General features: G+C 42.2%; 1 protein-coding gene across 1 annotated transcript; it reads left to right on the top strand.

The window, feature by feature from the left end:
• Positions 1-11,157: 11,157 nt before the first annotated feature.
• On the top strand, positions 11,158-12,954 carry LOC145350704 (cytokine-like protein 1). Its single transcript, XM_080199913.1, has 4 exons — positions 11,158-11,417; positions 11,508-11,552; positions 11,637-11,783; positions 12,423-12,954. The coding sequence occupies exons 1-4, from the start codon at positions 11,274-11,276 to the stop codon at positions 12,504-12,506; spliced, it is 420 nt and encodes a 139-aa protein (XP_080056039.1). The 5' UTR covers positions 11,158-11,273; the 3' UTR covers positions 12,507-12,954.
• Positions 12,955-14,224: the final 1,270 nt, after the last annotated feature.

Below are 14,224 nucleotides of genomic sequence, written 5' to 3' on the forward strand. Positions count from 1 at the left end.
GCATGGGTTTCCTCTGCGTGCTCTGGTTTCCTCCCACAGTCCAAAGATGTTCAGGTTGGCCATGCTAAATTGCCCCTTAATGTCAGGGGGATTAACAGGGTAAACATGTGGGGTTACGGGAATAGGGTCAGGGAGGGATTGTGATTGTGCAGACTCGATGGGCCAAATGGCCTCCTTCTGCACTGTAGGAATTCTATAAAAAATAGGTATATGCACAGTGCTGATAGGGAGAGAATCCAGTTCCCAATGACAGTGAGGGAACGGTAACAATTCCAAGTCTACATGGTGAGTGGCTTGAAGGGGAACTTGCAGATGATGTTCTCATGCATCTACTGCCTTTGTCCTGTTAGATGGTAGACATCTTGTGTTTAGAAGGTACTGTCAAAGGAGCCTTGGTGAGTTGCTGCAGTGCAACTTATAGATGGTATACACAGTGCTGTTGCTGTGCATCAGTGGTGAATGGATTAGCAATGTAGTGGGCTGCTTTTTCCTGAATGGTGTCAAGTTTCTTGACTGTTATTGGAATTGCACTCATCCTGGAAAAGTGGAGAGTATTCCATCTCACTCCAGACTTGTGCCTTCAAGATGTGGACAAGCTTTGGGGAGTCAGGGGTGAGTTCCTCTCCTTAGAATTCCGAGCCTCTGACTTGTTCTTGTTGCCACGGTATTTATATGGTTGGCCCAGTTCAGTTTCTGGTCAATGGTAATGTCCAGGATGTTGATTGCTGGGGATTCAGCAATAGTAATGCTATTGAATGTCATGGGGAGATAGTTGGATTCTCTGTTGTTGGAGATGGTCATTATTGGCAATTGTGTTATTGGTGTTACTCATCAGCTGAAGTCTGAACATTGTCCAGGTCTTGCTGCATTTCGACATGGATTATTTTAGTATCTGAGGAGTGACAAACGGTGCAGAACATTGTGCCCTCGTCAGCGAACATCCCCACTTCTGATTTTATGATGGAGGGAAGGTACTGATGAAGGAGCTGAAGGTGGTTGGACCCGGGACACTCCCCTGAGGGACTCATGGACTGTGTAGCACGGGAGCTGAGCTGATTGACCTCCTCCCATCACAACCACTTTCCTTTGTGCCAAGTATGATTCCAACCAGTGGAGAGTTTTCCCCTGATTTCCATTGACGCCAATTTGTTTGGGCTCCTTGCTGCCACATCTGGGTCAAATGCCCCTCTTGAATTCAGCTCTTTTGGATTAAAGCTGTAATGAGGTCAGACACCAAGGGGCTCTGGTGGAACCTTGCTGAGCATCACAAATTGAGGACATCCAAAACTGAAGTGTAATTGCTGTTGTAATGTAGGAAATGCAGCAGCTAATCTTCTCATAGCACACTCCCATTAGCAGCAGTGTGATAATGACCAGATAATCTGCTTTTTGTGATGTTGATTGAGGGATAAATGTTGACGAGGACACTGGGGTTAATGCTCCTTTTCTTCTTTAAGATAGTGCCCTGCAATCTGTTAAATACACCTGAGAGTGTTGGCAGGGTCTCGGTTTAATGTCTCATATGAAAATGCAACACCTCCAAGAACACAGCACTCCTCAGTCATTGCTATATCAGCTTATGTATTTGTGTACAAGTCATGGACTGGGAATTGAACCCACAATCTTCTGGGCTCAGATATGTTAGGCATCAGACCAGAAACTTCAAAGTATATATTATGCAGATAGCCCAGACCCCAAATATTTTTTATTTTGGCATGAGTGTGAGCACAAGATTTTCACTCCAGGCGTGATTCTATTGACCCTCTAGGAAGCTCTTATTAAACCAAACTTTATTTAACAACATAGTTAACTATAACAAAAAAATTAGTATAACTTTCCCAATTGAAATACTTGAACATGACAAAGTATAATTCTTAACAGCTATCTCTATAGTTCCAATTTAAGCAACATCCCCACAGACATAAATTCATCTCATGAATCAGTTAGCACAATAACACATATGTGCATGTGAATGCTAGATTTCCAGCCTTTTAACATTGCTGGATAGAGATACAGAAAGACATCTGACTCCTGACTTCCATACAGCAGTCTCCATAGCAAGATCTATCTTCAAACAGGAGAACTTCAGAGAAAGAGACTTATTTCCTGGCAGATCCCAGTCTCCAAATCCAGAGAGAGAGAGAGCTACTTCTCTCAAGCAATTTCCAGCCTCGTCTGCTTGTTCTTCTGCAAATGCCTAGTTTCACGCAGTCACGTGGTTTTTCCTGTCACTCAACCTAATCAAGCCCCACTCTGAAAAGACCCAGGGAGAAACACTAAAATAACAGAATTTATTAGTCCAGATTAAGAACAAAGAACAAGGAAAATTACAGCACAGGATCAGGCCCTTCGGCCCTCCAAACCTGCACCAACCATGCTGCTCGACTGAACTAAAACCCCCTACCCTTCCGGGGACCATATCTCTCCATTCCCATCCTATTCATGTATTTGTCAAGATGCCTCTTAAAAGACACTACCATATCCACTTCCATTACATCCCCTGGCAATGAGTTTCAGGCACCCACTACTCACTGTGTAAAAAAAAAAAATCTGCCTTGTACATCTCTTTTAAACCTTGCCCCATGCACCTTAAACCTATGCCCCCTAGTAATTGACTGTTTCACCGTGGGAAAAAGCTTCTGACTATCCACTCTGTCCATACCTCTCATAATGTTGTAGACTTCTATCAGGTCATCCCTCAACTTCCATCACTCCAGTAAGAACAAACTAAGTTTATCCAACTTCTCCTCAGAGCTAATGCCCTCCATACCAAGCAACATCCTCATAAATCTTTTCTGTACCCTCCCCAAAACCTTCACATCCAGAATTGAACACAATATTCTAAGTGCGGCCTAACTAAGGTTCTATAAAGCTACAACATGACTTGCCAATTTTTAAACTCAATACCCCGCCCGATGAAGGCAAGCATGCAGTATGCCTTCTTGACTACCTTTTCCACCTGCATTTCCACTTTGCTAAACAAACACTTTAGCAATCAGGATAAATATGTTTCTGTAGTATCAGTATTGGCTGCCAATTATAGACAAAGCATCCCCAGGTGAACAGAATAGATTGATTTTTTTTTAAAATCCTGCACAAGAAACATGACACAAGTACATTTCTTAAAGGCACAGTATCATCACAGAGGCAAGAGTATTATCCACTGTGCATGGCTGACAATGAACACAGTAACCTAGTACAGTAACACAAATTGAAAAGCTAAGTTCTTGAACTTAAGCTGCCAGTACATGTTGTCACATCTTTTCAGTCCATATATCTACATATGGGGCATCATAAGATCGTAAGGCATAGAAACAGAATTTGGCCACTCTGCCCATCGAGTCTGCTCCGCCTTTCAATCTTGGCTGATATTTTTCTCATCCCCATTCTCCTGCCTTTTTCGATAACCCCTGGTCACCTTAATCAAGAAACTCTCTATCTCTGTCTTAAAAGCACTCAACCACCTGATCCCCACAACCCTCTGCAGCAAAAAGTTCCACAGATTCACCACTCTCTGGCTGAAGAAATTCTCCCTCATCGCTGTTTTAAAGGGTTGTTCCTTTAGACTGAGATTGTGCCCTCGGGTTTTATTTTTTCCTACTAGTGGAAACATCCTCTCCCAATCCACTCTATGTAGGCCTCGCAGTATCCTGTAAGTTTCGATAAGATTTCCCCTCATCCTTCTAAACTACGAGTACAGATCCAGAGTCCTCAACCGTTCCTCATATGACAAGCTCTTCATTCCAGGGATCATTCTTGTGAACCTCCTCTGGACCCCTTCTCAGGCCAGCACATCCTTCCTTGATAGCACAAAACATACCAATAATAATGTATTTGTGTCATGTTTCTTGTGCAGGATTTTTCAAAATCAGTCTATTCTATTCACCTGGGGCTGCTTTGTCTGTAATCAAGTTATCTTCTTCCTGGGTTGTTAGTACATGCAGGAAGAGAGTTAAAAAAAAAACATTTTTTAAAGGACTAAAATAAAAACGGAAAATTCTGAAAAAAACTCAGCAGGTATGGCAGCATCTGTGGAGACTGAAATTGAGTTAACGGAACTTCGAGTTTCAAATTGGACTTGAAACACTTAAATTTCTCTTTCCACAGATGCTGCCAGACTTGCAGGATTTTTCCATTATTTTCTGAGTTTTATCTCCAATTTTCAGTATCAGCAGTATTTTGCCTTTAACTTTTTATCAATTTCTGAATATCCTGTGATGTTGTTGACATGAAAATACATCAAAGTATTATAAAGTTATCCATTAATTAGCATTTTCTTTTCTCCATCAGACAGTACAGATGAAAGTTTGTTATATAACAAACTATCAGAGTTTACTTCAGTGGTTAGTGGACACAGCTGGGATGTCCATTATTATAAGTCATCCACTCATACATTTTCATGGCATTATCTCTGTCCTTTTATGTTGCTTCCAGGAATAAGGAGTCAAATGCAAATGAAAGCAACCAAAGCAATAGTAAGTTCAGGAAAAGAATGCTACCATGAGTACCATTGCAATATTTGATTTGTTTTAGACGTTGAGCCCTAGTATAATCTGAAAAAAAAGAGAATATTGTTGATTTCTTTTATACACAATACTTTCTGCTCAGCTCCTAAAACAGAAAAAGCAGTAAACCAAATACTGATTTTCAGTAGCTGGCCTCATGAAGAATGAACTTCCCTTAAATTAAGCACATTGCTCAAGTCACCTTAATTCTAACATTCAACAATAAATTATGGATCCAAGTGCAATGGTGCAGTATGGAGAAACAACTGTCTAAAAAGCAGTGGGAAGCAATGTGGAAAACATTGCATTCTACCTCCATAAGCTGAGTAGGCTGAACAGGAACACATTTATTTAAGGAACCCCAAAAACTACAAAAGATTGTGAATGTAGCCCAGTCCATCACACAAACCAGCCTTCCATCCATTGACTCTGTCTGCACTTCCCACTGCCTCAGCAAAGCAGCCAACATAATCAAGGACTCCACGCACCCCAGACATACTTTCTTCCACCTTCTTCCATTGGGAAAAAGATACAAAAGTCTGAGATCATGTACCAACCTATGCAAGGACAGCTACCTTCAAACTTTTGAATGGATCTACCTCGCACTAAGTTGACCTTTCTCTACACCCTAGCTATGACTGGAAAACTACATTCTCTCCTTTCCTCCTCAATGAATGATGTGCTTTGTCTGTCTCGAACACAAGAAACAACACTTTTCACTGTATGCTAATAATGTGACAAAAATAAATCAAATCAAAAGACAATGGAGCATGCGCATACATTTAGTTGTGGCATTTTACTACGTTCCAGAGGCTACATAAATCCAAGTTGTTGTGAACAAGGTGGAAGAACTTGTTATTGATTCATTCAAATGCTAATTAGGTAGGTGTGTTTCAGAAAGTCAGCCTTTTGGGGAATCAGCTTTTGATTAATTTTAGACATGACATTTGGATGTGTAGCAAAGTTCGGGAGAAATGGGTGATTTTGGACTTGTGGGGCAGGATTTTACGGCCTCGCTCAAAGGAGACTGGAAATTCCCGCCCTAGGCCAACGGACATTTCCATTGCCCGCCCCTCGCCTGCTCCGATTCCATAACAGGCGGAGAGGTAGAATTCCAGCGGTGGTTCCTAAAACTGTTCCCTACTTTTTCAGCGCTTGGTGTGGCCGTGTGCTGTTGATTAATTGATCAGGATTGAGTGCAATGATTAGTCAATAACTTCATCGCTGTCGTATTATATGGCAACCTGGATGATAAAGGATGATTTAGATGAATTTTGGCCATTTTATTTGTCGAAGAATTCCGATGTTTATGGGACCTTGCTGTGTACAAAGTATCGTTTCACTATAAGAAGAAAATAACTACAGTTCAAAAGTAGTTAATTGTCTGTGACGTGGTCTGGGCATCTCCTGAGGATATAAGATATGCTATGCACCATAGAAATGCAAGTTTATTCTTTTTCCTTCTGAGAGCTGAAACTTGTTATGAGCACTGTATGTCTGTCATTCCTTAATAAGTAAAGATCAGTGTTATGATTTGACAGAGACCCTGGTACTTCATTGCTGAAAATTATATTTTCTGTTTCTTATTAACTGTAAACACAAAAAGATTCTTATTTTAAATAGCATGACATAGATTTATAACTGCCAGGATGTGGCAATTTGAGGAATTTTGATGAACGGACGGAATGTTAATTTGCTAAACTTTGCTCCTTTTAGCAATGAAATTGTACTAAAAACGCACAGTGGATCTATTCTCCTGGCACAAAACGAACAGAACATAAATTGTACTTAATGAATAACTGCAACTGGCTGGCTACGTCAGAAATATTTGAGCGAAACTTAAATGTTGTTCGAAATAACGTATGTCCCTTGTGATAAACCGCAAAGATAAAAGGCAACCAAGGTTTAGGTTAGAGAGCATTTGAACTCATGCAAAATAAAAGCATTTGAGCTAGCCAGAGGAAATATCGGAGGGAGCTCAGATAACTCGTCTTTTTCGATGGTGGGGAGGAAGGGAAAGGGGTAACGTAATATGTCTGGGAAACGCTGGAAGAAAAGAACACGTGTCCAAAGGTTTAAATAAATTGCAACAAACAAATTAAAATATAAATACAGTTCACACCAACTAAATTGCTTACACTTATTATGGTCAACTGTCTACACGAAGCAATTAATACCCGTCATTTGTCTTTTCCATAGATGTCAAAGCAAATTAAGTGTTTTGACTATTTCGGACAGGACCAGCTGTTCAGTTAGAAATTAAGTCCTCAATAAGAAGCAATTACCTTGACTACTTAATTCTCTTGTATTGGTGTCTGGTTACATATGATGCACTAGTGGTGCTATTAGCATCCTGGGGAGTGTGACAGACCTACACAAGGCGCAAGTCACCATGACAAGGTAAAAGATCGGGAGGAAGCTATGTGCTGACCTTTCCTGATCCAGTAATCCATAGAATCCCTACAGTGCAGGAAGACTATTACTGCCATGCTAGTTACAGAGAATCTCAGCTACAAAGATGCATGGGTTGACTCCCCGATGCCTGTAATTTCTTTTCCCTTACTGTACGTGTTCAGAAACCATGGATATAACACATCTCCGCTTTTGATAATACCCCACTGGAAATTGTTAGCACACTCTGCTGCCTTGGTTCCATAGAATCTGCCTCTTGGTGAAGAACTCAAAACATACATTGGCAAAGCATGAAATCCCTACAATGCGGAAGGAGGCCATTTGGCCCATCGAGTCTGCACTGTCTTTCCGAAAGAGCATTTTACGTAGGGCCATCCCTCTCCAACATCTCTGTAATCCTGCGTATTTATCTTGGCTAATCCACCTAACCTACACATCTTTGAACACTAAGAGGTAATTTAGCATAGCCAATCCACCTAATCTGCACACCTATGGACAGATTAGGTGTTCAAACATTTTTATATTGTCTCATCAGATATGGGTATCTCTGGCATGGTAATATCTCTAACATGGCTAGAAATGTGTTGCTGTTGAACTGGGTGGCTTGCTAAGCCATTGAAGAAGGCAGTTAAAGGTCAACAACATTGTTGTGGATCTGGAGTCACATGTGGATCAGACCAGGTAAGGAAGACAGATTTCCCTTTCCTAAAGGACATTAGTGAACTAGATGGGTTTTTACAACAATCAATGATATCTGTTATGGTCACCATTACTGAAACTAGCTTCATTCCAGATTTATTGTGGAATTTGAACCCATGTTCTCCGAGCATTAGCCTGGGCATCTGGATTACTGATCCAGTGATAATACCACTACAACACCATCTCCCCCTACCTATTTACCAAGCGAATGTAAGTGAGTTCTGGATGTTAAAATTGCCTAGATGTCTCCAATGTCTGCTCTCTGGTCGAGTTGCCCACTTTGGTATCCTGTCCGAGTTAAAATCAAGGCCATATTGTTAATTAATTTCCATTTAATTGTTTTTAGATTTAAATATTCTAAACATGAACGAAGATGTCAGGTCAATCTGTTTGTCCTAACCAAATACAAGGGTTTAACTGCTAATTTAGCGTTGTTATTCCTGTACTGTCCCATTGATCTGCCTGGTAGATGGAAAGTCTATCACACACAATTCAGCTGCAGAAAGCAAATAAACAGTGAAAACTAATGAGCAGATGTTAATTCCCCTAGAATGATTTCAATTGCCAAGTAATGCAATAACAACAGCTTTTAGCATCACGATTAAAACATACACACGGACGTTAAGTTCTTAATCTGTCACAAAGCATAACAGTTTACAAACATTAAGTTATTTTAGCACTTATAGCCTTTAAGTTACTCCACTGAATTTTATTAATAAATATTTATAGTGCAAATATTTATAGAAGTTATACAAATACATTATTTATATATTTTAACAGATTATCCTCCTTTCTTGTTATTGGAATGAAGCATTCAAACTATGCAATAATAAAATGTTGTCCCTTGGATACAGAGAGACTTCAAAAAACAGCAGAAAATAATTTAAACTTGATCTTCAAATTTCAAGCATATTTTTTTAAGTACAAAGCAACCACAGGCAGCTTGGAGCTCCTAATATAAATATTATTTTCCCAAATAAATAAAGCAGAATATTTCAAGTATGAGGTTAGCCTGTGGGGGATAAAACACAAGTACCATTATTGGATATTCAGCACACACCACGAACTGAACAAACCCCGCGTCTTTTGGAATAAGTGGAATCAGTTCAAGGTTTTAATGCATGACGGTCAACACATACATTAAACTTATAAATGGGAGCGACACAGTGGTTAGCACTGCTACCTCACGGTGTCAGGAATCCAGGTTTGATTCCAGCCTTGCGTGAGTCTGTGTGGACTGTTGCACGTTCCTATCCCCCCTCCCCCCCTCTTCCCCCCCCCCCCCTCTTCCCCCCCCCCCCTTCCCCCCCCCCCCCTCTTCCCCCCCTCTTCCCCCCCTCTCCCCTCTTCTCCTCCCCCCCCCCTCCCCCCCAGTGGTTAGCACTGCTGCCTCACTGTGCCAGGGACCCGGTTTCGATTCCTGGCTTGAGTCACTGTCTGTGTGGAGTTTGCACATTCTCCCCGTGTCTGCGTGGGTTTCCTCCCACAGTCCAAAGATGTGCCGGGTAAGTGCATTGGCCACACTAAATTCTCCCTCAGTGTACCCGAACAGGTGCCAAAGCATAGTGACGAGAGATTTTCACCGTAATTTCATTGCAGTGTAAATGTAAGCCTACTTGTGACTAATAAACAAATTTTAACTTTAATGTCTGCATGGATTTCCTCTGGGTGCTCCGGTTTTCTCCCACAGTCCAAAAATGAGAACAGTAAGAAGCCTCACAACACCAGGTTAAAGTCCAACAGGTTTATTTGGAATCACAAACTTTTGGAGTTTTGCTCCTTCATCAGGTGAGTTATCTCACTGAGTCACCTGGTGAAGGAGCAGCACTCTGAAAGCTTGTGATTCCAGATAAACCTGTTGAACTTTAACCTGGTGTTGTGAGACTTCTTACTATGCCCACCCCAGTCCAATGCCAGCAACTCCACATTACAGATGAGCAGGTTAGGTGGATTGATCATGCTAAATTGTACCTTGTGGATCAAAGTGTGTGGGTTAGGGGGATTAGTAGGTGGGATTGTCTATCGCAGGGAACTAGCCAATTTCCAACAAATAAAACTGGGAGAGGATCAGTGACTTGGTCTTCAGTTTTCTGAGTTTGCAGAAGTCCAAAGTGGAAGTGGTCACAAAGGAAACAATCTCTTGTCCTGACTAGCCTTTGCTATCCTGTTGAGTGAATTTACCCCATTTACTGAGATCGGGAGGAGCACTGTGGCACAGTAGTTAACACTTCTGCTTCTCCATTCCAGTGACCCGGGTTCGATTCCCGGCTTGGGTCACTGTCCGTATGGAGTTTGCACATTCCCCCCTTGTCTGCGTGTGTTTCCTTAGGGTGCTCCGGTTTCCTCCCACAGTCCACAGATGTGCAGGTTAGGTTGATTGGCCACGCCAAATTTCCCCTTAGTGTCCTGGGATGTGTAGATTAGAGGGGGGTTAGCAGCGCAAATGTATGGGGTTGTGGAGATAGGGCCTGGAGTGGAATTGTTCTCAGTACAGACTCAATGGGTCGAATGGCCTCCTTCTGCACTGTCGGGATTCTATGAATCACATAACGAGGTCCAGTCGCGGTTCTACTATCATGATATCAGGGATGAGGGATTAATGTGGATTTTGAAGGCACATCTGAATGAACGATGTAAACAAATTCAATAGTAACTTTGGATAGACAATTGAAGCAGGAAGAACTGCAGGAATATGGGGAAGTGGCGAAGTGGATTGATCCTTGAAAGAGCCAACACACACTCAATGGGCCGAATGGCTTACTCCTGTCCTGTGATTCTTCTCATACTTTATTTTCAATGCTGCGAGGAAAAATCTGGACTCTTATTTGGTTTATATTTGACATGTAAAGCAGCGTGAAAAGTTAGAATTGGAAATCAGTGCCGACAATGCGCTTTCTCCAGTGTTGGGTGCACATGGAGCTAGCCCTGTGTGAGATTACACACACACACAGACAGGACAGAACTGAGTACCAGCCAAGACTGGATGCGACCCATCGTGGGGTAGCTGCTCTTGGCTATATGCCAAGCCCCAGATCTGAAACAGTGTTCTTCATTAAATCACAAATATGGCTGTTCCTAACATCGTGCAAGCAGTGGCTTCGCGCTGGGGTTTCTTTGGGAATCTATGGCAGGTCTCCATTAATTCAATCTGATTCGCATCAGTGCCGGTTTGAGCTTCAGCCAGACTGATGCCAGCAAGAGTCGACTTCAATTCGGTGAAGAGGCCTGACTGAGCGTAGGGGCTGGCAGGCTGAGTGAGGGGAGGGGGGAGTTGCTGGAAGGGGAGTTTGGCTTGCTCGCTGGGGGTAGGAGGAGGTTATGGGCCAGGGATGGAGGGAGGGAGGGAGGCTGGCTGGCTGGGGGGTGGGATGGGATGCCTAGTTGGGGGCTGGCTGGCTGGGGCTGGAAGCTGGGAGGGGAGGTTGTTAGCTGGGAGTGTGGGGGCTGGCTAGAGGTGGGGGGGTTGGCTAGTTGGGGGCTGGCTGGCTGGGGTTTGGCTGGAGGTGGAGGCTGGGTAGGGGTGGCGGGGGGATAATAATAAGTATGCTTCATAACTTGGAACATGTTTCAGTCTGTGCGCGTTTTCAGTTCCTGCAACTATAAGAAGCGAGGCACCAGCGGGGGCAACTTCACTCAAGGCTGTGGAGACGGCAAGTGATGGATTTGTTCGGGAAAATCCTCATCTTTTCTACCCTCCTGGTGATTAGCGACTCTGCCCCGCCGACCTGCTACTCGGCTGTGTTGAGATTGGGCAAGGGGATCACCGATTCTCTGGGCAGACTCGAGACTTTCTCCACCACGGTAAATCCCAGCCCCGGTCGGCTTTTCTTGATTGATTCCTCATTTTGAGCTTGCATGTTGGCGGTTAAATGAATTCTGTTCCTTCCACAGAGGCGTTGTCTGGAGAACTTGCCAAAGCTCTACATTAATGTGCACGTAAGTACCTGAAGAAGGGAATAACCTGGGTGGGATTGTTGTTGGGGTCTGCATTAATTTATCCTGCGTTTACTGACTTTCCAGAACTCCTGTGTTATGATCAAACTCCGGGACCACCTTTACGCCTTGGAGAACCTCATCACCCCGGAGTGCAGGAAGCAGAAAAGAATTGACTACCTGAAAGTGCGCATCAGGCGCTTGTACAACATGATTAACCGGCTCTGCTACCGGGTAAAGTACAGTTGATCTTTTTCTTATCCAGGCTGGGATTATAGATGGATGGGGTGGCACAGTGATTAGCACTGCTGCCTCACAGCGCTGGGGACCCGGGTTCGATTCCATCCTTGGGTCACTGTCTGTGTGGAATCTGCGCGTTCTCCCTGTGTCTGCCTGGGTTTGCTCCGGTTTCCTCCCACAGACTGGAAGATGCGCGGGTTAGGTGGATTGGCCATGCTAAGTTGTCACTTGGTGTCAGGGGGGACTAGCTAGGGTAAATAAATGGCGTTATGGGGATAAGTGGCCAGGTGGGATTGTGGTCGATGCAAACTCCGGTTTCCTCCCACAGTCTGAAAGACATGCCGGTTAGACACTTTGACCCATACAGGTGCCGGAGTGTGGCGAATAGGGGAATTTCACAGTAACTTCATTGCACAAGCCTTACTTGTGACGCTAATAAATAAACTTTATGTTTTACATTTGCTGATGTGGGGAGTTCTACACCAACAAGCCTCTACTCTCTGGGTACACGGATCCTCGTTAGTGGGGCTGGGGAGGGAGGGTTGCTGACTCAGCGTGGAGGCGAGCCTTGCACCCACATTCACTTCAATATCCTCACCCCAGTCTCACTTACTGCCTTTGTCACTCCCGCAGGATCTCGTGTTCTTCACTGATGACTGCGCAGCGCTGGAACGTCCGCCTCCTTCACCTGACCCTCAGGATGAGCTCCTCAAATGAAAACTTCCAGTGGATTTAAATTGAGCCACAATTGTTAATAAACCTCCCCCCCCCTTCCCCGCATCCAAGCGAGAATAGAAACCAACCCTATTATTTTAACCAAAAGGCATGCTTTATGTGTGGTAGGGATGGCAATGTCTTTGCCGAATAATGGTTTAATGTTTTGTATGCAATGGTTACATTAGTTAAAAGTGCATTACTGCATTGGCTGAGGAGGAATGGGGTGCTGGTCTTTGCTAGATTTGACTTTCTGATTGGTGCTGTAGTATACAAAAATAAACAAGATAACACAATGACAATGTTTCTCTTTGTATTGTATTCCTGTCTAGGCTATAAAGCGAGACTAAGGAACCGGTGTACCATATTATACCAACATTATTATTGAATTTAACACCAGTATGCCCAGTAACTGCTCTTTCCAGAGTTATATTTTCCCCCTTTTTCTGCATTTTCCCCTTTTCAGCTGGATGTCCAGTTCGCTTTAGAAAACTGCAAGTGTAGTTTTGAGATGAATTCTGAGATTTGCTTCTGAGATTTGCTTCTGAAATTGTATAACTATTTGTTTAAGAGCTGCAGCATCACCTGTCTGCCTCCTGAGCCTGTTTTCTTCCAGCACATGTATCTCGCTCCCTCCTCCAACCCTTCGACTATACCTGTATCTTGCACATTATCGATTACACTTGTATACTGTACAGTATCAATTACACTTGTACACTGTACATTATCAATTACACCTGTATCTTGTAAATTATCGATTATACTTGTATACTATGTATTATCTATTATACCTGCAGCTTGTATAGTATCAATTACACTTGCATTCTGTACACTATAAATTACACTTGTATACTGTAAAGTATTTATTACAGCTATATACTATACAGTATCAATTACATGTGTACACTGTACATTACCACACCTGTATCTTGTACATTATTGATCACACTTAGTATACTATACATTATCTATTACACTTGTATACTGTACAGTATAGATTACACTTCTATACTATACAGTTGATTACAATTGTATACTCTACGTTATCTGCCACACCTGTCTTGTACATTATTGATTACATTTGTATACTGTACAATACTGTATATTGTACTGTACAGTATACATTTATATATTGTACATTATCTACTACACTGCTATACTGTACATTATCAACTACACTTGAATACTTATATCTACATTATCTTGTAATGCCAATCTTATTGCAACATAGTTTCAGAAATTAAAGTTTAACAGATGCAATATCTCCATAGCTCATTACATTTACATATTCCATGATTCAGATTATTTTTAAAATATCATTAGGCATTTAAGAACCTTTGACTAACTGAATTTTGTCACCAGTAGCAAAACAACAATATCCATAACTGACTTTGACAGCTACCCATATTGATACAGCAGTTTTGTCACATTTTGTTTGATAACTTTGAATCACAGAGAAAGTATGTGTACATTAGAGGTGTCATACGAATGCCAGTACTTATTATGGTTGTAGATGTATTTGACATCTGAGCCACATAAGCAGATATTATGATAAGTGGGGGAAAAACTGAAGAAAGAGAAAGGAAGGCTGTGTTTCAAATGGAGTAAAGTATGTGTGTTCCAGATCAAAGCAACAACTGATTTTGTTTAATAGTCATCTATATTTTTATTCATTTTTGATTTTAAACCAGGATACTTTTCAAAAAATGCTGCATTAATTG

Source organism: Carcharhinus amblyrhynchos, chromosome 1 (assembly GCF_965287045.1).
Source record: "Carcharhinus amblyrhynchos chromosome 1, sCarAmb.v2.hapA, whole genome shotgun sequence".
In the NCBI taxonomy this organism is placed as follows: domain Eukaryota; kingdom Metazoa; phylum Chordata; class Chondrichthyes; order Carcharhiniformes; family Carcharhinidae; genus Carcharhinus; species Carcharhinus amblyrhynchos.

What these genes read in the sequence shown, in the direction of transcription:
- LOC145350704 (XM_080199913.1), top strand. Translation starts at nt 11,274, where the DNA reads ATGGATTTGTTCGGGAAAATCCTCATCTTTTCTACCCTCCTGGTGATT. An exon ending in TCGAGACTTTCTCCACCACG is followed by an intron (nt 11,418 to 11,507) that starts GTAAATCCCAGC and finishes TTCCTTCCACAG; the next exon opens with AGGCGTTGTCTGGAGAACTT. An exon ending in AGCTCTACATTAATGTGCAC is followed by an intron (nt 11,553 to 11,636) that starts GTAAGTACCTGA and finishes CTGACTTTCCAG; the next exon opens with AACTCCTGTGTTATGATCAA.